The 25,672-nt window shown below is 36.5% G+C and overlaps 1 protein-coding gene across 12 annotated transcripts in view; it reads left to right on the plus strand.

Annotated features, from left to right (window-relative positions):
- The window catches only part of ERC2 (ELKS/RAB6-interacting/CAST family member 2), a 404,073-nt gene that overhangs the window by 152,202 nt on the left and 226,199 nt on the right, over nt 1-25,672 (plus strand). For 4 of the 12 annotated variants that reach the window (XR_009115064.1, XR_009115063.1, XR_009115070.1 and 1 more), the window contains 4 exons: nt 2,606-2,635; nt 3,482-3,675; nt 7,462-7,473; nt 19,134-19,269. Coding sequence is in view for 1 of the 12 variants with exons in the window: in XM_058031993.1 (XP_057887976.1) it covers nt 2,606-2,635; nt 3,482-3,675; nt 7,462-7,473; nt 19,134-19,269 (372 nt within the window). In the remaining 11 variants the exon portion in view is untranslated. Of the gene's footprint in view, nt 1-2,605; nt 2,636-3,472; nt 3,676-7,461; nt 7,474-19,133; nt 19,270-25,672 lie in introns of all 12 variants that reach the window. The other 8 variants (XR_009115067.1, XR_009115068.1, XR_009115072.1 and 5 more) reach the window with 4 other exon arrangements.

Genomic DNA, 25,672 nt, shown 5'->3' on the forward strand with positions numbered 1-25,672 from the left:
ATTGGGAGGAAAATCATCATAAAGTGAGTGAATTAGTTTGAAATTAACCTAATCTGTACACACAAGGGTTATCATTTGCAGATACAGATTTAAGAAAGCTGAAAAGTACACATGGACCAGTCCCTCCTACCATAAAAGCCCCACAGAAACAGAAAATGTGTTTTCCAAGGTAACAAAGAACTTAGGGAGTAAACAGGCGACAGAAACTAAACAGAAAAAGGAGATGACAGCAGAAATAGGCAGAGACTTTCTGATTCATGTGATTAATGCAGCTTCTGTCTAGAACTAGATCCAACAGTTCAGTCTACAGCCTAAAAAAGCTGAAGAAATCTGCCCTGTCCTGGCAGGAGCAGGGTCAATATCAACTGAGCAGCCTTTTAACTCCTTTGGGCCTACTGTTTGACCTCAAGAGTCAAGTTCCATCTGTCAACAAATCACCCCTGATCTGTACACAACAAATGCAGGAAGGTGCCTAGTTCAGATCCAAACACATCTTTCAAAGCCATAAAATAGAATGGGGCCTTATAAGTAATTCTGTGCCTTTGTCCTGGCCGTGTCAGATGGATTGTGTTTTGCTCTTTTCTAGTATCAGCAGCTTTGTTTACAAAGTGAAGAGTCCCTTAAAGGGAATTGTAGGTTAAAGTACCACCTGCAGAAAGCTCTTTGTAAAAATTGGGTTTTTTTTGTTCTTGCTTTCCCTTTTTAACTAACTTTACTTCTTCATTTGGGCAATAGAAATCTGGCTTCTGACAATAGTCCAAAAAAGATTCTCTGAGTGCTTTGAATCAATTGGTTGTTTGCAATACTGGTTTTATTTTTTTTTTTAGATTATTTTTTATAAGACCAACCTTGTGGTAACTTAATGCTTACATTGGTTTATGTGTGACATTGGTGATGCTTAATCCCATTTAATCATATCTTCAAAGTTCCACTTCATGTTGGGGAAATGCAGTGGCCCAGTTTGTGCTGCAGAATTTTCCAAAAACACATCCCACAAATATGGAATTGTATGAGTACCACAGAAAACAAGAACTGAAAATACTTTTGCACCTTAATGTTGATTTCCTTAGCATGCTGTTGAGCCAAGATTTAAAAGGCTAAAGTGAGGAATACATTTATAATTTTTGGTGGTGATTTGCTTATCCTTTGTGCAGTAGGTAATTTTTTCAGTACATTTCTGAGCTGCTGTGTGTCAGGAATACCCATAGCAGTAGAACATTTGGCACCTCTGCCCTGGTGATCCTATCATGTCCTTGCCCAGTTATGCATTTTCCTTGTAGAAAGTGCAGTGTGGCAATGAAACAAAAAACAGAGACAGGCTTCTCTCCCTCATCTGCATCGCTTCTTGCTCTGGGGTAAGAGAAGGGTAGAGGTACATGGGGAAAAAATTTGGGCTGAAGCTGAGACTTAATGCTAAAGTGAAGACTGGTTAGAGGAAGGAAGGTGGGTATTTCTTCTCTCTATGAAATGATGGAAGAAGGGCTGGTATATAATGAATTTTGTGCCAAAGTAAAGGGAAAGGACAGAAAGGTGACAGGGAGTTGCATGAAAGAGCAATAGGCTTTAGAGAGGAGCTGTGAAATTCTGGATTTACCCTTGGGAGAGGAGGAGAAATCTGAAGAATAGGGAACAATATGCTTTTTGCATAAGTTTCTTAGTATCTTGAAGGTGGGATTTGGGTTGTGTTTCTTTTTCTAGAGTGAATTACCTATGGAATTAAATTATTCCTTGCAAAATTACATAATGCTGAAGTGTATTGTATTGTAATAGGGTTGATGGACAATCAAAGTGTTTTCTCAGATAACTGGCCTTGAGTCTGAATATTAAATTGACTTCAAAAATTACAAGGCTAGTTGAAAGTAAATTTCTTGATACAATTAACTGGTATAAAAGAAATCCAACTTTATTATTAAGGAAGATTATGAACCTGAAAAGGAATCTGTTGCTGACATCTCACTCAAATGGTAAAATCAAGATACTCCTTGAGTGTTGCCTTGAAATGAGTTTTGGGTTTAAAAAGTCCTATGGAATGGAATTCAGGACTGGAGCATGTACCAAAACAGAGATTTTTGAAGAGCAAGGCCAGTAGGTTTATTAGGCTCCTCATGTCATTCCCTTGCCTTCTATTTCTTCTAAATAAAAACCTCCAAGTAGGATAAATAACACTTCAAATCTCCTATCTTTTTCCTATTATCCTCATGCTTAAATGATATGTTACATGCAAACCACCTAAGTTTTTCCCTACTAATTTCAATTTTTTGTTGTATTTATAGTAAACTCAGAATTGTTCTTCATTTATACAGAAAATTTTAACCATTGCAAAGAATATGGACCTTGTAGTATCTGTAGTTTATATTAGTTCTTCCCCAAACATGCATGCTTCATTTTGATCTGCATTTCTTTCATTGCTTGCTTGCATTGTCCATTCCCTGAAATTAAGAAGGATAAGTGAGTCCATGTCTTCTCTGCGTACTAAGATAGTTGGAGGACCTTCAGTTCTAAGTACCATGAATTTCTGTAAAAAATCCTGTATGTTACCTGAATTTTCTATGTTTAATGTGCACTGCCTTAAACTACTTCTTTTTTCCTTGCCTGCCCTTTCAAGATGCCAATTAGGAATAATGGGAAGCAAGGGGTAGGCTAAGCATTGCAGTGCATCGTTGTTTCCATCTGTCTGTGATTATTGCAGCCAACAGTTGAAAGCACTCGGTGCCAGGTCGTGCTCCCATTGAAGTTAATTGGGTTTTTGCCATTAGGTTTGATGGGAGCTGGCCTGGGCTCTGCACTGTTGTTGTTTTCATTGCTCTCTCTCTTGTCTGTGGAACTCCCACCCATCCATGCATGTGTTTGCCAGGTTTGTGCTGTTTTCACCAATGGGCTTGTTCCTCTGATGTTTCAGGTTAAGTATTAATGGTAGGCTAAAAAGGATTATTGGGTAAGATGTCTGCTGAAATCAGCTTCTTTACTTTATTGGTTTATCTTTTAAAATCACCTCTGTATTAAAAACAGTTTCTTTCCTTTAAATTCTTTATATCAAGCTGCATTTGAGACAGCTGGTGATACAGATATATACAATATGTATATATATGTATCTGTGTTTGTATATTTATACATGGACAAAATGTGTGTGTTTCTGTATAGGGAAAGAGGATATAATTTGTTAAGAAATTGCCTATATATTCAAAGCACACCGAACTTTATGTGAATTTAATGAATTACAAGGTGAGTCTTTGTTAAATTTGAAAAAACACCTTTAAAGTGGGGTCACTTTAATACATAAAATCCTTAATAAATCCCCTCCCCTTTCAGGATGATAGAATTTGACTATGTAGATATTTTCATTTTTTTTTATAATGCATCAGACAGGAATACCCATAATCCTTTTTAATGTAAACTTGAACTCCGAGACTGAAGAAGTAAAGCTTTTAAAGCTATTTAAGTTATTGTCACCCTTATCTTTTTTGAAATATTGATTCTGAAGGCTCATGAAGCTGAAGAGGAGGCACGGATGAATCCAGAATTTGCAGACAGAATGAAACAGCTTGACAAGGAGGCCTCGTACTATAGAGAAGAATGTGGCAAAGCTCAGGCTGAGGTTGACAGACTTCTAGAAATACTCAAGGAAGTAGAGAATGAGAAGAATGACAAAGATAAGAAAATTGCTGAGTTAGAAAGGTAATTTTTGTATTGTCTTACATTGAGTAGCATTTTTTCTTACTTGATCTTCATTTCAGAAGCAGAGGTTACAAGCAGAGTATGTTTTTTTAGAATATATTGGTTATGCTTTGTAAAAGAACAAAAAAGGGCTACTTGAGAGCTACATCTCCTGTTAGCTGACTTTGGAAAAAAAATAAGGTTTCCATTTTTAATACTTTTCATAAAACAAGCGCGTTTAGGAAAGGTCACGTGCAATTTACAGGCACAGCAACCCCCCAGAAAACAGTGTTGGGGAACAACCCTGTCTTTTTAGTAACTGGTGAATCAGACCTGCCCCCACATGTTTCTTCAAGTGTGAACATCATCAGTCATTCTCAGAGATCCTGAAAAGTATTGGTAAGTATTTCTAACCCATCTCATGAATATTTAATAATAGCTCTAACTATTTCTTGGTGCTCCCATAGTCTTTGTTTGCTTCAAAAGAATATTTTCTGATGTTTACCAGATAGTGATTTTCTTGTGTCTGGAAAGGTTGTTGAGGCTTTCCATAATGGAGAGAGGAGGGTTTTGGGATTTGTTTTATACCCTTTGTAATTAAATAGATCTTGGAACCTTTTTACACAAGGAACCAAGTGGTCCAGAGATACTGGTACAGCGTTGTCAGCATACAATGTTCCTATTGTCTGAGAATCCTGTAATGGGTGAGAATTTTCTATTTTTGTATTCATTTTCTTTTCAAATTTGTTATACTCTTAGCAGTGAAGTTTAGGAATACCAATTTCTAGTCTGTTATTACTGATGAGGGTGTTGACCCTGAAATAACTCCTCAGAAAATAATGTGGTACTGCTGAGTGAACACACTTTGGAAGAGTGTTCATGTTTGGAACATTCAAGTACTGGACTTAGAATGTGATGGAGTGGTTAAACTTTGCTATGGACCTTTAGCATATATTTGACATTTCCTCAAACTCCATATGCAAGGGCATCTCTGGGGTCCTGTAGGAAAATGAATGTGACATTAAAATGCATTTATTCATTCACAGCTTGCTGGGATCCACGTTCACTGCTGTGCCAACATCTTTACACTGCAAGATAATTGCAACAAGATAAATTGTCAAAATACATCAACATAGATTTCTGAGGAAGTGATAATCTAGACTATTGCAAGCTGTGGTATCCTCACAATATTTGTTATATTCATAGGAATTCTTCAACATAATGAAGTGTGCTTGTATAAATAAGTTTGAAAGTTAAAAATGGTTGTAATAAAGTTATCATTTACAAATTCAAACAAAAATTAAAACAAGGAGATGAATATTAATGTTCTACTAGTCAGAAAGTATTGACACACGAAGTGTCAAATACTCAGGGGTAGAAATATCTGCTTTGAGATATGAGCAGTTAAATTTACAAGTGTGTGCTACTTGGCAGATGAACATTTTTAATAGTTATGAAAAAATTTTCATGTGAATGGTAATTCTTTTGATTTTAATGTGATTTTCTTGGCTCAGAAACTATCACACTTCTCTGAGCGGCATCACTTCAGATTAATAATATTGCTCATATAAAATCACATTGGTCTGTTTCTTTAATTACTCTCCTTATATTAACTTTTTTTTACAGTTTCTTATTACTACACAGGAGAAGCTACTCCTTCTTCTATACTTAAGCTATTTTAAAATTGTAATAAAAGTTATCACAATTTATCTGTTTATAATTAAAAAAAGTTTTAAATCAAATGCAAGATATTACATTTAATGTATAACGTGATTTTGTTAAACTTAGCTTGCTGTTTTTCTTTGGTTTTCTTAATGAAGGAAATGTGGTTCAGGGTTTTTTGTTTTTTATTTTTGTGGGATTTTTTTAAATAATATAAATGAAACCAAATAAGGTAGTGATCAGCTCAAGTTTTAATGCCAAGAGCCTCACCAAGGAGAGGGAGCTGCAGCTGAAACAGAACTGTCAGGATTGAAGGAGTGTATTGTTTAAAGCTTTTATTAATGGTGTTAGAATGAGAAGTATGTTTATGAAATGTGGTAGAGAGTTTGAATCACAAAATGAAGTGAAATACAGTGGCATAAAATGCATATTTGTGAAGTTAGGACCAGTAAGGTTGCCTGATATAAACTAAGGATAATCCTTGATACAGTTCAGGAAAAGAAAGATTGGGTGAATTTGCTTATGGCTGTGTCATTATGAGCCATCTAAATAATGAAGCAGAGATCTAAACAATGAGGATTGAATCCTGATATGTCAGAATAAATATCTGCAGTAAGGATAGGAAGGTATTAATGTCATCAGGTGCTGGCAGGGCTCTGTGTGGAGCTCTGCTGTGTACTTATCATCAGTCATATGCCTGGAACTTGAATTAAAGCTGGCAACAGGTGCAGTGAGGGCTGGTAAGAAGGAATGAAGTGCTCATGACACAGGAGGAGTCTAAGCAACAGTGGTTTGTTTCTCTGGCAAAACAGAGCTCTGTAGGGATGCCTGTTCTGTGTAAATGTGGGAAGGGATAAGCACTGCAGGGAAAGAAGAGTGATTTCAGTAAAAAAGCACTGGCACATAATACAATATAAATTATGCATTAGTAAATTTAGACTGAAAAGAGTGAGCAAGTGATGCCAGCGTGGTGAAGATTGCAAAACCTTGGATCCGTGTTTCTCCATGGTATGTGAGATACTTGGTCAGCTGCTTGGCAAAGTGTAGCTTCTCAGCAAAAATTGCAACAATATAAAAGTCCGTTTAAAATTATTAAACTATGAGACAAACCTGTTTGTTCTTAAGCAAGAAGTTTTTTTTTTCTGTTATCCACTTCTCATATGCAGTGGGTGTATAACACTACAGCTGTGTATTCAAGCTCTTGCGGTATTCAGACTACAATTAATTAATTCTGAATTAATTTGGATTTGAATTCTCATGAAGGTAAGTCTACACAGCAGTGACAAGTCATTGCACAAGAGACATCATTATGTGGAATAATTGCATTTTAAAAAACGTACGTTTATGGTTGTTGAGTGTGCTCCTTTTCTTAAAAGCACAAAATGCTGTGTGTCAGGGACAGATTTAAGGACTAGTCTAGCTGTGTGGGGATTATTTTAGACTTAGTTTTTGAAAAGGGTGTGTTAGGTATTTTTTTAACAAATAAAGTTGTCAAAAATCAGAGTCTTTTCAGTGCTGGAGTATTAATTCTCTTCATACTGAATTAAAAATTTGCTATCAGCATTGGAAAAGGCTGCATTTCCAGGGTTGGGGTGCGGTGTCAAATCTTCATCTTTGATTATTAGCTACAGTGCTTTGTGAACTTCTAATTATCTTTGAACAAGTTGCCAAATTGTTTAGCTGCTTTGACTGCCATTGGAAGAGTTGAGGAATGAGGGTCACCAGCCTATGACAGTTCACATGAAGGACTTTGTGGAATATGACAAGATGTTTGTGGGGCAGCAAGTGCTACCAGTATTCATCCAATTTATTTGTTCTGTTTAGTGTGTTTATGAATTTGGATGGTTATAAATATGGGTGTCTTTCTGCTGTCCGCTAATGACAAGATACCCTTTTGATTTAAAGTTTGTTTTCTTCAGTGCACAGGAACGATGTAGCTCTGCAGAAATTTCATTTTAGTTCCTGCTTTTCCTTCCCCTCTCTTTCCTTTTCTTTTTTTTTTTTTTCTTTTTAATAATCTGCTAATATAACATCTGCTTGTTATATTTTTGAAGAACTAATGTGTTCCTCCCTTTATTCTCTTTTGCTGTCTTCCTCCCTATCTGTTTTTCTCCAAACTGCTGCTTTCATCCCTACTCCAACCAGCTTGACTTCCAGGTCAGTATTTTCTGCTCTCCTACTTAATCCTCCTTCCACAATGAAGGTTTTCATTGATGCTTCATTTATTTGGTTGATTTGATCCCACATTATTAACTTCTGTTTGTATTTTGTTGTTTTTATTCTGCTTGTCCTTATTGTGAAGTTTTTGGTCATTTCATTTCTAGACCAGAAACTTTCCAGTAAATGAATCTTTTTCTTGAATGCCTGCAAGAAAAAATGGTTATTAGCAACATATTCAGTTCATATGTTGTTTTTTGTGAAATTTTTTCTTCTTTTGGTTTTGCTTTTGTTATCTTTTTTTAGGAAGTTTAACACTGGGAATAATTTTTGGTAGACAGCCCAACCCAGCAGGTAATGAATGAACAGTGGCAATTGTATACAGAGAGATTTATACTGAACATCAGAGACTTATTCTTAATACTTTGCATTGCCCCTTATACTGCTTACAAACAGAATTTGAGGAGTTGCAGTGGTTCAGAACCTTGTAGCTGGTTTTGCTGGCCAGATTCTGGACCAGCACATAACTGTACAGGAGTTGTCTGTATGTGTTTTTAGGCAGTGTTTGGATGTAACCTCATCTAGTCAGGTCTGTGTTTTGAATTCTTCCAGGCTGTAGATTAGTTTAGTTGGCATTTGTCTCTGCACACTGCTTCTGAGTAAACTTCTCAAGTATTACATGCCTTGTGGTACTTGTTGGAAGCAAAAATGGATCTGGTTGACTTTTTTTTGTCTTAGTAGGCCCTGGTGTTAATTTTCTTTCTCATGCTTATGGGTTGTTGTAAATTGTAAGTTAGCAAAGTCTTAAAACATCTTTTTGATGTTTTCTCTTGGAAGAGTCAAGACCAAGCACAATTCACAGTTCAGACATGTCAGAGAAGTCTCTGACAGGAATGTCTTCAAATTGCACAGCTAAAGATGGCTCATTGCAAAAAGAGGACAAGACTTTTTTCCCTCCTGATGATCTATAGTGCATGCCACAATCACAAGTTACTTTCCAGATGAAAAGTTTTGTTTCTGAAATTTGGGGCTCATTGATTTCTGTAATAAATTGGATGAATGCTAAATTTACTGTCTATCAACTTCAAGTATATTTTTTTGTGCTTGAGGGGATAATTGTTGCACCCAGATTGTGAAAATACTTCAACAATTAAGTTTCAGAACTTTTCTTTCTTCCAGAAGTTAATTAAATGCATTTATTATGGAATTGGCCATGATGAAATTGTCTGAATGTGACCACTTTGCTTTTCTATCAGAGCATATTCAACATTGATTGAAAATCTCTCTAGCTCAAGAGAGTCTAAAGAAAGGTATTATGCTATGTGGTTGTCATTATGGTTGATTTCACTGGAATTCAATGATTGGTATGCAGAAACATTTGTTCAGCAGTTGGAGGTGCAATTTCTGTTATGTTTTATTGACCTAAAAAGCCAACTGACCTTGTTGAAGCAAACTGTCTGCATAACCCTGCCAACTTCCATCCCTGGAGTCCCAGATAAGTTGTAGAGTATGATTAGAATTTATTGTGGATATTCAGTGAAGTGTTAAGTTTTCTCAGCTTGAATCTTCATTAAGGTCAAAACTTAATTTAAGAAACAGATCTATTAATTTCCATAATTTCTGCTGATCCGTATGTTCTTAGCTGTCATTTTAGTCATCCATACTCCTAGGAGATTTTTATGGTTAGGAAAATGCTGCATTGGTTTTAAAACGTGGTAGGCTATTAATACTCATGAAAAACAAGAAAATCAAATATATTGGCATAATGCCCTCATGTGCACCTGCCTGTACAAGATAAAAATATTCTGAGTACAACCATCAGTACAGTGACATCCCCACACCTTTTGGTTACAGCAGGTTAGATACTCCCCAAACTTTTCTTCCTGCAGATAAGCAGGAGATGGATATTTTTTCCATGTGAATTGCATTGACCAGTGCTAGAGAGTTTCCCACCAGCTCTAATGTTGGACTTCCTAATTGTTTCCATGGGAGGCCAGAGCTCAGTGAGATGTGCAAGGGGAGGTTCAATGGAGTTTTAAATTTAACCTACAAGCCGTCCACAGTTTTGTCAAATGTCAGTTTGATGGTTCCAAGGGCAGAGTGATATGTTGTTCAAAGATAATGTCCCTGGAGAAATGGAGATAGTGTACTACTGAAAACTGAGAGAATCTGTGATGTACATTACTCTTCTGAGAGACTGGTTATTCTGAGTGAGAAACACAGTTGTCACGTTGGATAACAGACAGATTGCTGACATGTCATTCTCTTTTAGTCTGTTTGCTACATATGCAGAACCAATGTTTTAGCATTTAAACATTTTGAAAGGGATGACATTTTGAGATGAGACTATATGAATTTACCTGATTTTATATGTGGTTTTAAACTTTTGTAAATTTCATTTTTTAAGAAATATTAAAGTAGAAAGTTTATTTCTTTGGTATTTTAATTTAAGGGAATTAAATTAAAAAGGGAAATATTTTATTAGAAAACTAGCTGAAATCCTAAAGATAAACAGTAAGATAAAAACAGTGCCCTGGGACAAGATGATGCACTGTTGTTCAATTTCATCCCACTCACTACTGAACTTGTCAACCTTGTTCTGGACTCTTCCTTTCAGTTTGCTTAAAGCCACGCAGAGGTTAAAATAGAAAGGAATTATTTAAATAAGCAAGGATATTTTAAAATTTGATTTGCTTTTTTTGAGATTTGATTTGGAGGGTAAATACTCCATAGAGTAAATGGTTATGCAGAATGAAGTGGATATGAAGACGAAAGAGCTTTACCTCACAGAAGGAAAACTATCAACTTTGGATTTAGTTGGATGTGACACCACAACTCTGTGTTGGGGAAGAGAGAACAGAAGGAGCTGTTACTCTTCCCTTTCATGATTCCTGATTGAAGACATCAGTATTTCTTAAACTTCTCCAGACCTGCTGCCTCCATTAGTTTTCCTCAGAGGCAAGATCTAGAGGGCAGATGTCTCTAAATCTGCCCCAGAGCACTCCGTGGGGCTATTGGTGACTGCTGGGCTCAATGCTGTCAGGATTCCCTGTGCACAGTGGAGGGGTGTGTGGTGAAGAATCTTTGTGAGATAGCACAGCTTGCCCTTAAAAAGCTGTTACTGAAGAGAGACAGGGGTACTAAATTTAGGAATTGGGCTGTTGCTGGAACCTTCCACTCATATTGTTTGCTTTCCCAGTGCAGGAGCAACATGCCTGAGCAACGTGATGGTGCTCTGATCTGAGTTTACAATAAGGGGAACTTTGCATGTCTAAACAAGAATCATAGAAGGTGTACCTGATTTATTTGGAGGTCTGAAGAAGTTACTACAAAAGCATGGAAAGCTTGATTTATGCATTGGATGATAATGGCTGGATTGATCCTGAGAACTTCTAGGGTGAGACAGGAGTTGCAGTCAAAAGATTTGATCCAGAAGGAAATTTTAGTGAAACTTGGAGTGCTGCAGAGGAGGTGTGATCCTGATTGCTGTCAGGCTGGGCTGGACATGCTGTGGAGCAGTTGGATGCAGAGAAAAATTGGAAAGAGTCAGGGGCTGCTTTTTCTGGGATTTTTTGTTTGTTTGTGTGGAGATGCTTAGTTTGGTAATTTGAAGAAAAAAGCTTTTCTGGACTACAGCTGGGAAGGACCTGATGGACCAGTAGCAGGGCTGCAACTTGTTGGTTGCAAATTTCAGGCAACAAATTAATTCCAGTAACTGGTTGCAGTTATTGCTAATGGTCTCAATTAATAAAATAGCTGAGCAAGCAATTGGCATATTAAATCAGATCAAATATCCTTCTCATCTAGCTTGCTGTCATCAGCAGTGCTTTTTGGTTTTTTTCAAAGGAGAACATCAGAAGCAAGTGCACGACAATCCTGGGTGTAGGAGAGAGATGTGTGACAGATGAGTCTTCTGGTACGAATTTCACACGTGTTCATGTAAAGTGTCATCCAGCAGGAATGTGCTGAGGAAGACAGCAGTGCTGGGTCAGAGTTTCCGTGGTTGCAGTGCAGATCTGCCTTGAAACAGAGTGACATGAACCATAGTTTGGAACAGGATTTTAGTACGTCTCTTTCATTCATGCGTTATCCTCACGTGGATATTTCCAGCATCTCTCCAGGGCTTCGGAGGGAACCGTGTCAGACTAAACACTTCTTAAATAAAGATTTTGGAAAACTTCCCAGAGTGTGTGTTAGGTAAACCCTTCTTCCCACATTTTTGCCTGTGAGGTGAGAAATGTTTCAGTGACTTCTGTGACGCTCGCTTGATTTCTCCCAGGCAGAGTTCTCAGTTGTCCCAGGACAATAATGGTTTTTGGTGCATTTGGGGGCAAAACAATTTCCTTGCTGAAAAATTGTCATAATATGAGTAAGAAGAAACCTGAAGCCAGCCTTCAGGCAATTGAAATGATGAGATTTAAAAGTGGGGGGAGTGTAAGGGAATGGGAAGAAGGTTTTTTTTTTTTGCCCTACAGGCTACAAGCCTGCTCCTTTGGGTGGAACTGAAACAGCTATGTAACCTGTCAGTAACAGGAGCTGGGAATGTAATGAAAACATTGAATATACTAAAATTCACTTATCTTAGCTGCTAATTCTGGTCATGATGCATTCAACTGGACAATTAAGGATATAGGAATGATTTTTTTTTTTTAGATATTTTAAAATTATTTTAATATTACTTGGTTTAGATGGTTTTTTTTGTCCCATGTTTATGTTGGTCATTTTGTCTCCAGTAATTTCTATCAAAGAATTGTGGAGAGAACACAGAGGGGTGCCTGCCAGTTCTGATGGGCAGATGAACTGTGATGTGGAGTTTGCCATAGTCCCAGCATCAGGTGAATGGCAGAAAGAGGAGCAAGCATCCTTCTGCAGTCAGAGATAATATCAATTTCTTGTGATAGTATTTTCTCAGGCATGTGGAAAAGAGTGGAAAACCTCTATACCTAATCTTTATGCCAGTTTGGCCAGGGTTAACCAGAGAGAATTACCTGCCTCCAAATTCTCGTGCTCAAAAGGCACCAAAGTTTTACTCACTTTTCATAATTTTCTTTTCTTTGGGAAAGTCTTAGTGTCCCTTTAGCCTTCCTGGCAGCAGGGGAGATCCAGACACAGGCTGATAATATTTTCCTGTCTCTCCAGGGGGCATCCACTCGAGTTTGCTTTCTCATCCCAAATGATAATAGATCTGCTAAGGAAGCTGAACTACTTCCCTTTATGTCACTGTAAAATAGATATTTTTTCTAGTTACAGGGTCAAATAGCACAATTTTAAAAATGAAATTTTGTGAGGTTATAGACTATGTTGCCACACAGGTTAGGAGTTTAAGCAATTGTAAAGGGCGTTGAAGTCTTGCTCTTGCTCCTTTGTGGGAAAGAGAGAGGGGAAAATGTAGTTCTTTTAAAGAGAAAAGGAAGAGAGGGAATAAGGTCTGCTAGATTTTCTGGTTTGGAGTTATGAGGGCAAGAAGGGCAATGCTGAGATAGGATATACAGGATTTTTTTTTATAGGATGGCATTAGGTTAGTCAGATATGCAAAGAAAGGAATTCCTTGACATTTGGGATGAAGTATTCCTCCAAAGTGATGTGGCCTTTATGACCACAGATGTAAAAAATCTTAATTTTGCTTGTTTTCTTTTGAGTATGTTAAACAAAACCAAGGAATACTTATTTATTTAATTATTATTTCTCCCTTAAGATGTTTTCCTTCAAAACACCTTACTCCCCTGTGCCTATGTAGTGATCTGTATTAATCTTTCTGCTTTTTAAAGGAATATTTTAGGAGTATTTCTAATTTTAATGTTTTAATTGGATAGACCAATTAATTTCTTAATGATTGGGATAGTTGCTTTTGTTTATTCATTTAAGACATTTTATTTGCTATCAGTGTGATAATTGTATTAGCTAACAAAAGAAAAATAAGAAAAGCTAAGAATAAGGAGACACAAGATTTTAAAAGATGTCTTGGACACTAATAATTCTTTAGGTTATATGATTTTGATTAAAAAAATATGAAAATTTTAAATGCAAATGAAAGCACAGAAAGTCACTGCTTATTTTTTTAATTAAAAATTTAGAGTGACTATGTCTAGCTTTTAAAATCAATTCAGCAGTCAAGCATGAGGGCTTTCTTTTGGTAAGAACTGCTTTTGTTTGAGATTTGTTTTCTTTGTTATATCAAAAATTCACCCTGTCACAGGTAGAGGTTTTTTCATCCTGATAATTTCTATTTTCTACAGCAAAATCCATCTCTGGGCCATAAGTGAATAAAGTGTCCTGGTTCGTGTCAGGAATGTGTCTGTCAGTGCCCCTCTTAACATCTCTTGTGGTGATTTTGGTCTCTCAAAGTCCAACCCAACTTTGTATTTCAGGTTTAGAGATAGATGGTAGCAAATGCATTTGTATTCCCTGGAAATGCTAGAAACAATACTTAAGTTGCTTATATCTTAATAAAATTCTAGCTTTTGGATTTCAGTGAAATTAGACCTGAATTTTGAAGCTTTACCCTTATGCTGGTTTAGTCATAACTCAGTGAAGCACCTGCCTAGACTCTCATTCTTAAGACAATGAGAACTGAGCTGCCAGGAATATTTCTACTGAGTCTTACTGAAGTAATGTAATTTGGAATGGACATTCACATGGTTGGGATTTACAGGATCAGGTCTTCTGCATGACTAGCTGCTGAGACCCAGAGTGCCCAGTAACATGTTAAGATTTGTTTCATTGATCACATACATGAATTCTTTGTAAAAGTGTGGATTATTTATAAAGGAGAAAGAGATAATAATTTCGGGTAATAGTGATGCTAATATTCTACCCAGTGCCTGCCTAGAACATTGGGGATGTTTGTTGAATTAAAATAAGTGTACTCTATTGAATTTTAAAACACATTTTTGACACTTTCTTACTTTATATAGATTAATTGTTTTGATCAAATTGTATTTCATAAAATAAATCTGCTTAGTTTGGAGTTGATTTTTTTGCTTGTTTCCCTGAAAACATTCATTGCACTCTGATTTTTTAATCTTTTATTTGTTGAGGAGCACAGCTTCCTAACACACTGGAGAGTTTTTTTGATTGACTTCCAGACAGCTGGTCCCATTGCAATGCTGTTTAAGGTGATTAAAATTATTGCAGAGACATATTCCTTTAGAAAATGTTACAGATTTTGCTCTTGGGAGTATTTTGCATGTCTGCATTTTTTGGATGCTTTGGGGGGAAAAAAACCTTTATGAAATAGAGTAAAGGCTATACTAACACGTAACACTTATTTTTGGCTGACATTACCAGCTTTGTGGCCAAGGTACCCAGGTGGCTAATTAAAGCAGGGAATTTAATGAAATAGTGTGATTTTCTATAGCTATCAGAGATGAAAGCATTGGAGGTTAGACAACACACACTACTGTAAAATAAAATCTGAATGCTACTCACATATATGCAGGAGCTTAGTGTTTAATATTTGTCTTAAAAAGTTGAACTGAAGGAATTAAATGTGCTTTAGTTAGACTGTGAGATCAATTTCTGTGCTGCCCCAGAAGAGGAAAAAGCCCCATGCATGGTTAAGTGTAATCATTACAGTTCTATTCATACCAGCAGGAACTCAGTGGTGCTGCTGCTTTGCTGTTTAACTTCCTGCTGGCCCAGGGTTTGGGTCTCCATGGCACTGATGTCTGTTTGCTGCAGAGATATTTCAGTTAAAAGATTAAATAGAATGAAAAGTGCATTTGAGGTAAGGGCATCTTGCTGTTTGCTCAGGAGGATTGATGGGCTCTAAGTCCTTTGGACTGGATGTCATAAGAGATAAAGCTGAAGGGCTCTTGGAGGGTGTTTTGTCTCCTCCTGTCATGCTTGGATGTGTGATACACTGAGTGTATCTAAATATTTAGCAGTCATAGAGGATGGTTCTTCAGCAGCAGAGAAGTCAGAGCTGCTGCAGTCTGCCGACTCCAGCGCTGGTATTTTGAGACCTCTTTCCTCAAAAAATTGTTGGATGCTGAGAAAAACAGAGATGTTGGCATTGCTGTCATTTAAACACCTGATTTTAAATCTAGTGCCCAGTTGAGGTGCAAATTGATTACTGTGGAGCATTCTGTGTATTGAGAAAGATTATAAAAATTATCCCAAGTTAGAAAGATTCAGGAAGAGGATGAATTTTAATGGAGTTTCATATCTAAGGGGAATGAATATTCAGTTAAGAGCAATGTTAATCTAGGTAATCTAGATTTGCAATGTTAATCAGTGGCAATCTAGGCAATCTAATGTTAATCTAGGTAATCTAATTCAGTTAAACTAGGTATAACAAATTAATAAAATTAATGAGTAGTAAGGTAGTTTCTAAAAGATTTGTATTACTTTATATTATTGCTTTCTCTTCTTTAGGAGTGAGACAATGTCTAATGTACTAAAAAAATAAGAGTTTATTAAGAATTTTTTCTTTTCCCTAGTGTTCATCTCTTCTTTATTGACTGCCAGTATTATGGATATCTTGTATTTATGTGGCATGGGGTGTTTGCTGGATACTGCATATCTTCATATCTCTGATGTTGAATTATCAAAAGAGTCAGAAGATGCCTAGGATATCATCCTTTAATTTATAATTCTGGAACAGAGCAGAATTTCCTTTTTAGATTTTTTTTTTCAAATTATTTTACACTCTTCAAAGTACGTTTATATTCTAGCTCTGTTTTCAAGACAGTTTAGTTTCACTCTGAATTATTTTCTGTTCCTAAGCTGCTAGATATTCTATAACAGTTGCTGACTGGCTTTAACCATAGGAACACAAACAAATGTAAATTTGTTATCTGAAAAACTGTCATCAATCCTGCTTTTTAATGTTTGGCCAAGATTAAGCATCAGTGCAGAGAGTTAGTCATCTCTGCTGGTTTTTAAGTCTGCTTTGTTTCTTAAATGTTTATGAGCTCAGAACACCATTTCTTTAAGCCAAGTGTAGTGTTGGCACTATTTCAGTGTGCTGTGGGCTCGAGTGCTTCAGAACTGGTTTGTAGCCTGACTTTCCAGTTCTGTGCAGTTTGTAAAATCACAAGTGCAGCAGAGTGGTGGGTTTGAACTAGCTTGGGATGACTGTGAGGTCTGGCTCAGAGGTTAAAGAATTAACCTAAAATGGAATAGATAAATGATAATAATAAATCAATAAAATTAACACTAAAAGAGAATAGATGCCCAAATTCAAAATGAAGTATAACAATGGGAGGGCTGTGCATTTCATCTTCCTGCACTGAGGCAATTGCACTATCAGAAAATGCTACATAAGCAGAAAATTATTAACTTGTGATGGTAGGAGGAATTCTACTGAGCAGACCCATGAAATGCACACTTCAGATTTATAAGACATCTCCTAAGCAGTAGTCTTTATTTTTTTTTGTCTAATGAATTTTTTGGTCTTAGAGCTTTAAATTCAAGCAGTGTAGCAGAACAAATGAAATTATTTCCACATGATCTAGAAAATGGAGACATAACTGTGCATATCAGCATTGTTACTAGTAAGCTATGTGAATATTTTATCATATGTCCTCTATGGTCATGGCATATATTTTATGCTGATTGGGTACTGTTCCCAAATATTTTTCTATTTCTCATGCATACTTTTCACTTACCCTAATCTACTTTATTCAAAAGTATTTTAGAAGCAGTAGAGCCACATGAAAACATATCAGAGCAAGCAACTCAAAAATTCTACTGAACCAAGGATTGTATTTGATATTTGCTATTAAAAAAAAAAAGCTGGTGGGAAATATGTTTTTGTACTTATTTGCTGCATTGAACTCCCCCAGTACTTTTAATGCAGGCCTGAAAAAACTCCTCAGCTGGGCTCTTTAACAGTAGCATTTTCTGTTCATTTCCATAGGTATGTAGCCAGTTGTGGCAAAAAGACAGTCTATGACAGAGCTTGCTTTTATTTCCCTCTCTTCAAGATTTTGCCTATCACAAGCACCAGATGTTTTTCCTTTGCAGCTTTACCATGTTCTGCTTTTCAGTGTGGTATTAGAGAAGCTGAAATGGGAAGTTGTGTGAGGCATGGGTGATGAAAGAAGCAGCTAGCCTTGGCATAAAATTGAACTTCTTATAGAGATTAAATACAAATGAATTTATCATTTACTCAACATGAGATTGGAAACCGATTTATGTTTTAACAGCACAAAGCCATATTGCACCACCAAAATTCCTGCCAAATGCATTTATATATGAAATTGTGGAAGTGGTTTTTTTTCCAGTATTCATTTTGGTTTTATGCTGAGCAAGTCTGTGCTTACAATTATGAGACAGAATCATGACAGGGGACTGATTTTCACTTGGACCTGCAAGCAAATTACCTATTTTTGAAGTAGTTGTCCGTGCTTTTTTTTCTGGGCAGGTTTCTGGTACCTTTTTTAAAGTTACAATTGATTGGATTTTCTCTAATGTGCTGTACTTATAAACTTTTACATGAAGTGTCTTTTAAGAATTTTTAATACCATGGCATATTTATTGATTGCAAATTAATTGTTAATTTTTGATCATTAATAAATAGTGAAAAAAACACTGGTAGGACAAAGAAACCAGTGAGAGAAGAAAATATTGAATGACCCAGTTTCTATAGCATAATAAAATCTGTGCAAGAAATGTATTCTATAACTTTTTTCACTGCTTCTGATGTGGAAGCAAAGGAGGGATTTACAGTGATCCTTTTGGGCATTGAATAATATTCTCTTCATTTGCACAATAGGATTAGTGAGTAGATCTCATTAGGAATTTGCACGTGACTTTAATTTTTTATAGATAAAAGGGAGCAAATTCCTTCATTTTAAGAAAGTCTGGAAAAAAATATCTAGGAATTCAAGGAGGTAGGAAGTATTACTGCAAGGATATGTTTTCATTACCTGACAGACTTCTTTCTTAAAAACGTGTATGTTGAGTCTCAGAAATGCTTCTGGTAACTTAATAAAATCTACAATAAAAAATAATTAAAATTGAAACAATTAATTCTTTCTTATTAATACAATCTTAACAAAAGAGAACATGTAAGGGTGGCAAAGATTGTTTCAGTTCCTTAGGAATGGCTCATGCATTGGTTTGTTGATTATCCTTTTTAGAAACAAGTCCCATTACAAAAAAATGATAGAAGTGTTTTTGTCATGTACAAAACTATTTGTAAAGGCATCCTTTATTCTTCATGGCATATTTATTACCTGACCTACTCCATCACACTTTAATCCACCTAAACACTGTATTTGTAGTCCAGGCTTTAAAAAATATAATTTCACAATGTACATTAGTCATCACCTTCACCTTCTGCTTCCTTTCAAATGAATACTTGAAGCACCTATTAAAATTGTTCCTGAATGTAGAGTGTGTAAGGGTTGTTGGGTCATCTTCCTCTTTCAAAAATTTTTCTGCATAGAGCTCAGAATATGTATGTATTTTTGTGAGGAAATTATAAAAAGGGGGAAATCTTGTCAGCCCAAATAATTGCTCTACCACTCTATAATTGAAAGCTGTTTCGATATGCCACCTTGAAAACAAGATGAAATTTTATTGTTACAATTGATGCTTGGAACACTTTGTCTGTTGGAGAATCAATGTCCTGTGTTGCAGTCACAGAATTAATCTCTATTGCAAAAGAAGTGGTTGCAGTCATTAACACTAATTGTGTGTGCAATTCTTAGACATATGAAGGACCAAAACAAGAAGGTTGCCAATCTGAAGCACAATCAGCAGTTGGAGAAAAAGAAGAATGCACAGTTGTTGGAAGAAGTTCGTAGGCGAGAGGACAATATGACTGACAACTCTCAACATTTACAAGTGAGTGTGTTTTTCAATTTTTTTAAAGCTATCTGGGAAAATGCACTTCTGTTCCAGTGTGTGTGTTCCAGAATGTGTAATGAATTTGTTCCCACAAAGAGCTGATGGGTCCTTCCTTTTCTACCAGAGGATGCACTGCTCACCTCAGTTGTATCCATTAAATATTTACTATTTAGAGTAAGGAAAGAACCAATAGAATTTGAGGACCTCTGCACAGTTGCTACATCAGCAACTTTTCTTTCTTACAGTTGGAAAGAAAAGGTTCAATTATATAGCTTCTATGTTTCAGATAGACTTTGAGCCTTATTCCTGGAGAATTTCTACAGTTTGTAAGTTACAGAGTTTGGTGGTTGAGAAATGAATGTTCTTCAACTGATCTGTTTAAGTGATACATTACATACCAGGGAACTTGTATTCAAGGCCACAAATTTGATGCTTGACTTAAGAAGTATTCTCTGAGATCTGAGTGTGAAAAACCACGAAGAGAAGTGCTGATTTCTGTTGACAACATCAATGTCTCCATGCCCAGTGTTTATAGGCAATTTATAGTGCAAAATATCAATTTTGCCTTTATCTGGTTAATATAATGTGTTTCTGGAAAATTTCCAGTGGATGGAATTTGACCCTCTCATGCTTCATATGGTTGTATTTCTCATGTGTTCCTATATGCAAAATGGAAAAATTAACACCACGTCTCTTTAGGCTTGTGTTGGTGAAGCTTTATGTCAGAATCAAGTTCAGGAAATGATACATTATTTATGCATCTGTGCAGTGTTATGTTTACTTTACAGCCTTGGTCATTACATACTGATTGCATCACCATGCATTCCAGTGCACAGGATAGAGCAATAAAAGCTTCTGAAGGGTTTGGTCTGGCAATATGATATATCAAAATTAAATTTCAGTGTTGAGCAGCTCCTTGTAATTATAGTGGTTCAGTAAAGATAATAAATTAATCTTATTTTTCTGTATTTTGGAAATCTATTACAGTGGGGTGATGACTGGAGAATAGAAGCCATTCTCAGGATCCTTGATGTAACTGCTATATTTGGAGGTTTCTACTCGTGAGATGAGATTGGGTCTAGCAAATGGAGGTGGTGTGGCTGAATGGCTTGAATTTAGAAAGAAAATACCTGTTTGGTGTACAGTTCTTCTGTTCCATTCACTTCCTGTAAAGCCTCTATACACTAGGAACAGTTTATGGAAACCAGTTAACCAAGAACATTTATTTCTTGTTGCTATGCCTTAAAACGTCAATATTTTTAAATTATGTCCTTCAGCATATTACTTTCAGTAATGTATATATTAGGTAATATATTACATTTCCTGTAGTTGCAAGAACAGCAAGAGAAAGGGAGCCTTGGTTGTCTGTGCTGCTGGATTGCTGGTAGGGATAATCCTGCCTTGTCTGCCATACAGGCAATCAGCTGCTGTTATCAGTTTGCTGCTACAAACAGTTGTATTTTCTCAAAGATTTCCAATTTCCTTGACTTATTTCTTCTCAAGCATTTCTTTAACTGAAGTGGTTAAGTGCTGAAGAGTTCATGGAAACTTGAGGTTCCCTGGGATTGCAAGATTTGTGAGGTTTTGCTGCTCTGCAAAAACAATGTAGTGAGTCTTGCGAATAAAGTAAATGATGTTACATTGAATAGTCAAGTCACAGTGCAGGTGACATGACTGATGCACTTTGATTCTGCTGGTAGGAAAGCATTTTCACTGGTACAGTTTATTTGTTTTATATGTGTAAGGTAATTACAAATGCTAGGTGAGAGCATCAAGTCTTACATGAATCTGGTAAGTAGGTGATTGACTTGTTGAAAAGCCAAACAAATTCTAATGCTCCAATCACATAGCCTTGGTATAGAAAGGAAATTTTTTTCATGATTTAAGAAAACCTTTCCTCCTTCATGGAGTTTGCTTGTGTAAAAAAGTAACAGCAGTGATCCAAGGATTTAAATGAGGCAGCATTTTTGGGGAGACAAATGCTGTGACATATACTTTGAAAAAAAATTTTAAGAGTGCCATGCATCTACTAATTAAAACAGTTTAATTAACATCTTAATAAACCACGGGGACTTGACCACCTTTTCTTAGTGCTCTTAACTTCTACTGCTTTTAGTGGAAACACTCTGCATTTATATGCATTTATAACACAAAGTGCTTGTGTCTACAGTGTACTTGTTACATTTGTGAATGATGTATTGAGCTGTTAGGGGAAAAGTGTATCCTAAAATTCTCTGGCCTGATGTAATGACTGTATTTGTTGGCTAGCTGTGATAAGCTGGCTGTTGGCTGGCTGTGATAAGCTCAGCTGAGAATTGAAGAGCAGTCAGACTGGTCAAATTACATTTACTGCAGCCAAGTCTCAGTCCCTTTTGCAGAAGCAGTGGAAAAGATGAAATAACAAAGTGGGTATGGACCATGCAGGGGCTGCCCAGGGCAAACTGAGATGATCAAGTGCCACCCTTCCTGTGCAGCTCCCACAGGGGCTGGAGCTGTACCCGTCCAGCTGTGTCTGATGGCTGTGCTGAGGCTCAGAGGGCTGGAGATTCTTGGAAGCTTCAATGGTGTGTGCTCATTCCTGAGGCTTGCAGCACCCTGTGTCACCATTGGTGACACTGTTAGCAATCTTGTCAGGTAAAAGCCTCTCAAAGCTGGTTCCTGTGCCAGTGTCAGTGCTTGCAGGGCAAGTTTGAGTCTCTGTGGTCCCATCTCACAGCACTCCAGGGCCACTGCTGTGATGGAGAGTGCTATGGGATGCCTGGGGAGGGAATTTGCTTTCGTCTGCCTCAGCTATCACCTGTAATTGTGAGTGATGCTTCAGGTGTGGTTTTGAGGGGCTCTTTGGATCACTGTAAAATTGGAAACATCAGGAAGCCAGATTAATTCTTGGGAATGAAGAATAGTTATGAGGTTTTCTGTTTTCTTCCTAACACAAATCAAGGGCAGACCTGTGCAAATCTTGCCAGACATGATGGTCATATATTACACAAAGCATCACAGCAGGAGAGCTGGTCCTTGAACACTTTATCATGAATTTCTTTGAGAATGGTGTATCTAACATGCTTTCATTTTTCTCTCTTTTTTTTTGGTCTGTCTTAAAAATGATAAGCCTTTTTGAGAAACACTGAGCTAAGAAACATACAGATACCATGCTATAGATTTGTGCATAGTTCTTCAAGTCTCTACAGGATCTTGAAACCTTAGAGATGTGAGACTTGTTTATTCCCTGAGATAATTTTTTTTCTTGATTCTTGTGTGGAACATGTTTCTTCCAGTAACACTGGTACCTCAGTAGAATTGGGAAAGGAAACATTTGCATAGCATTGAGAACTTAAATGCATTTGGTTTTGATTCTGATTTTCAAATCTGCTGTAATAACAACAACAACAAAGTCTTCTTGTTTCTCAAGAGTAAGCAATAAGGGTGCAATAAGAATATTCCCATGTGTCTCACAGCCTCAAAGGGAATTGAATATACACTGTTGTTTAATTATGCTTTTCATAGATGTAAAATATCAATAAGTGACCCAAGTCTAGAAACACTTCTCTGTGGAAATTTTATGCAAACTGTCCAATACATATGTGTTACAAAAAAAGGTGCAGGGATGAATCTGAAAAGAGGTTTAATAATTTTAATACCCTATTCTGCCCTGATCTGCAGCTTCTGGGTGTTTCCCCCTTTTCTTCCAGTTCATCTGCTGGCAAAGGTCTTGACTCTCCTTATGTTTTAAATGTTTGGGTAATTTGTCACAATTCTCTTTGAGGTAGCTTGGGTTTGCTTTGGCTGGAAATCCACATGCGGAAAAGAGATATTTCACGACCAAAATTGTTTTTGAGTGAGACAATGTGTAGTTCTCATTGATTTCAAATATCATGTACAGGCAGCGTGATCAATGGTGTATGCCTGCAGAACTGTAGAACAGATTGTGTACACATGTACATTTTCCAGGTGTAAATACCTCACTTTTCAAGCAGAGTTCAGCTTGTCAGTCATGCTTTTTCATGGGATGTAGTGAGGCAAGGCAAGAGTTCCAGTTTTCCAATAGCTCTGTACTGGCTGGAAATTTAGTCTTAGGTAATGAATAAAACATGATCAGGAGGAAGTCCTGTCAAAAGAGATAAAAAAACTAGCTAGTTAATATTACTGCTTTCGGATTCTTGCCATGTGAATATCTGTGATGTCTTGATCACTGAAAATAGCTCCCAAGAGGTTTCACAGCTAGTCAGCATGAGTGCTTAACCCTGGATTTGTTTCTTTATTTGTCACTGTGTGCTTTACCGTATAATCCTACCAATAATAGCTCTAAAAATACAAAATGTACCCAAGACATTGCACATTGCTGTATGTCACTTCTGTGTCTTATAAAACAGCATGGCCTAAACAAGGGGTATATCTGACTTTACTATGACTTTGCTATGACTTCTCTTAATGCAGTGTATTTCCTACTGCATTGTCTCAAAAGCTTTGATACTATAATATAAATACAAAGAGGAAGCTAGGGAGTGAGATGAAGTCTTGCAAACAAAAATGAGCAGAGCAGTGTAATCAGTTCAGAGACAGAGGAAGCTGTCCTGACTGCTATGCAGACAGGCATTAGTGTATGGAGCTGACACAAGGCAGGAGAGAATTCATTGCATAAACGCACGGCTTTGTATTAGCACCACTGAAATTCATATGCAGTGACAAAACACAACCTTTTAAGAGGTTAAAATCATGAGCTATTGTATTAGAAGTAAATTCTAATTTAAGCATCTGTCTTAAGGTGGACCAATACCTTTCTGGACAGCTTTAATAATTCTCAGTGTTAAATAATTCTCAGGGTTCTGTATGTTTCTCTGTTTAAAAGGCTGGTAATTTTTGTGGGGGGCAGACAGAGATAAGATGAGGATTTTACCTGTTTACACCATTCCTGTTATTTCCATGATGTGCCTGTGTGAATTGCAAGTTGTGGTCTAGCTCTGATGTGAGAATTGCAGAATTGCTGGGTACCTCTCATTCTATTGTGGGCAGAGGATGAAGGGAATGAGGTGACCTCTCTCGATTTTCCTTTCTTAATAATATAAGCAATCAGAATACACAGATGAGATCTGTTGTAGATAGACTTTTGAAATATGCTCAGAGACAAGAGGAAGATAAGATATGGCCTGCAATGCTAGTGAAGGTCTTTCTTCTCCCTAAGATTTCTGCTGTCAGATATGAACATTTTGAAACAAAAGCTGGTTTTTTTTGGTAAGACTGCATAAGAGTCAGCTGCACCAAGTCCTTCAGTCATTGTGTAAGTTGTTTGTTGGAGCCAGTTCAGTGATAAATTCAGAAGATGGGGTAAGCAACAGTGAGAACTAAATTGTCCCTTAAAAGTACCCATGGCCTTGTTTGGTGAAAATGCAGAATAGGAATTAATTTATATTATGATTGTAATGAGTTAACAACTTAATTTTACCATAACTTGTCTATGATTAAAGCAGAAGTGTAATGATGCATCTGACATTTAAGATTCAAGACTGTGATTATGTGTTATAGATGTCTTCTTTACAATTGCAGCCTCTACAGAAATAATTTCAGCAACAATTTTTTTTCCAAAGTTTTGCACTAAATTTTTTTGTTTCTTTTTCTGAATGAGTATATTTGTTCAAGCTGTTACAAATACTGTTTAACAAGTGAGTTAATTTCAAGTGCAAGTAAGCAATTTTTGAAATCTTTTTGGCTAAGTTCTCTCTATATAGTCTATTATGTTAATTAATGAACATATGAAAAGATGTTAAAGTCAGTATTTTATGCCTGTTTTCTCTAACTTATCTACATAATTCTCTTCATTTTAAAGCCTTAAAACTAGCATATGGTATTGTATGCTCTTATTGTATGTATGTTTTAAACTACAGTTTCTTTGGGGACTGTAACATTTTGCATTTGAGTGGTTAAACTGAAGTTTAGTCAATTTGTAAGAAAATTAGTGTTCATGTATGTGTCAGCCTCACCCTTGTGAAGCAAGAGTTATGTACCAGAAAATAGGGAGAACTCAGCAAAGTGCCCAGTTGTGAGCAGTAGTGATGTGTTCATGGGTACTTCAGCATTCCCTGCTTACTTAATGGTAGGTGGATTTTGCCAAGGTAGAGTGTAGGAGAAACTAGAAGTTCAAAAATGTCCAATCTTCAGCTAAATGCATAGCATATTATGAGCTTCACACAATTCAGGGGACCTTTTTTTCCCTAGTAAATATCTAGGAAAAAGGTGGGAATTGCATTTTCTTGAAGTGGTTGTTTTCATGGAGCTGAACATAGATTTTTAATAGACATATAACAAAAGTCTTTTCTGTACTCATTGATAATGAATCTATGAAAACCCCACAAGTGTAGTAGTGGCGACTAGGCAATAGGGAAAAAGTGGGTGAAGCTGTGATGCT

This window comes from Melospiza georgiana, chromosome 11, assembly GCF_028018845.1.
Source record: "Melospiza georgiana isolate bMelGeo1 chromosome 11, bMelGeo1.pri, whole genome shotgun sequence".
NCBI classification, from domain to species: domain Eukaryota; kingdom Metazoa; phylum Chordata; class Aves; order Passeriformes; family Passerellidae; genus Melospiza; species Melospiza georgiana.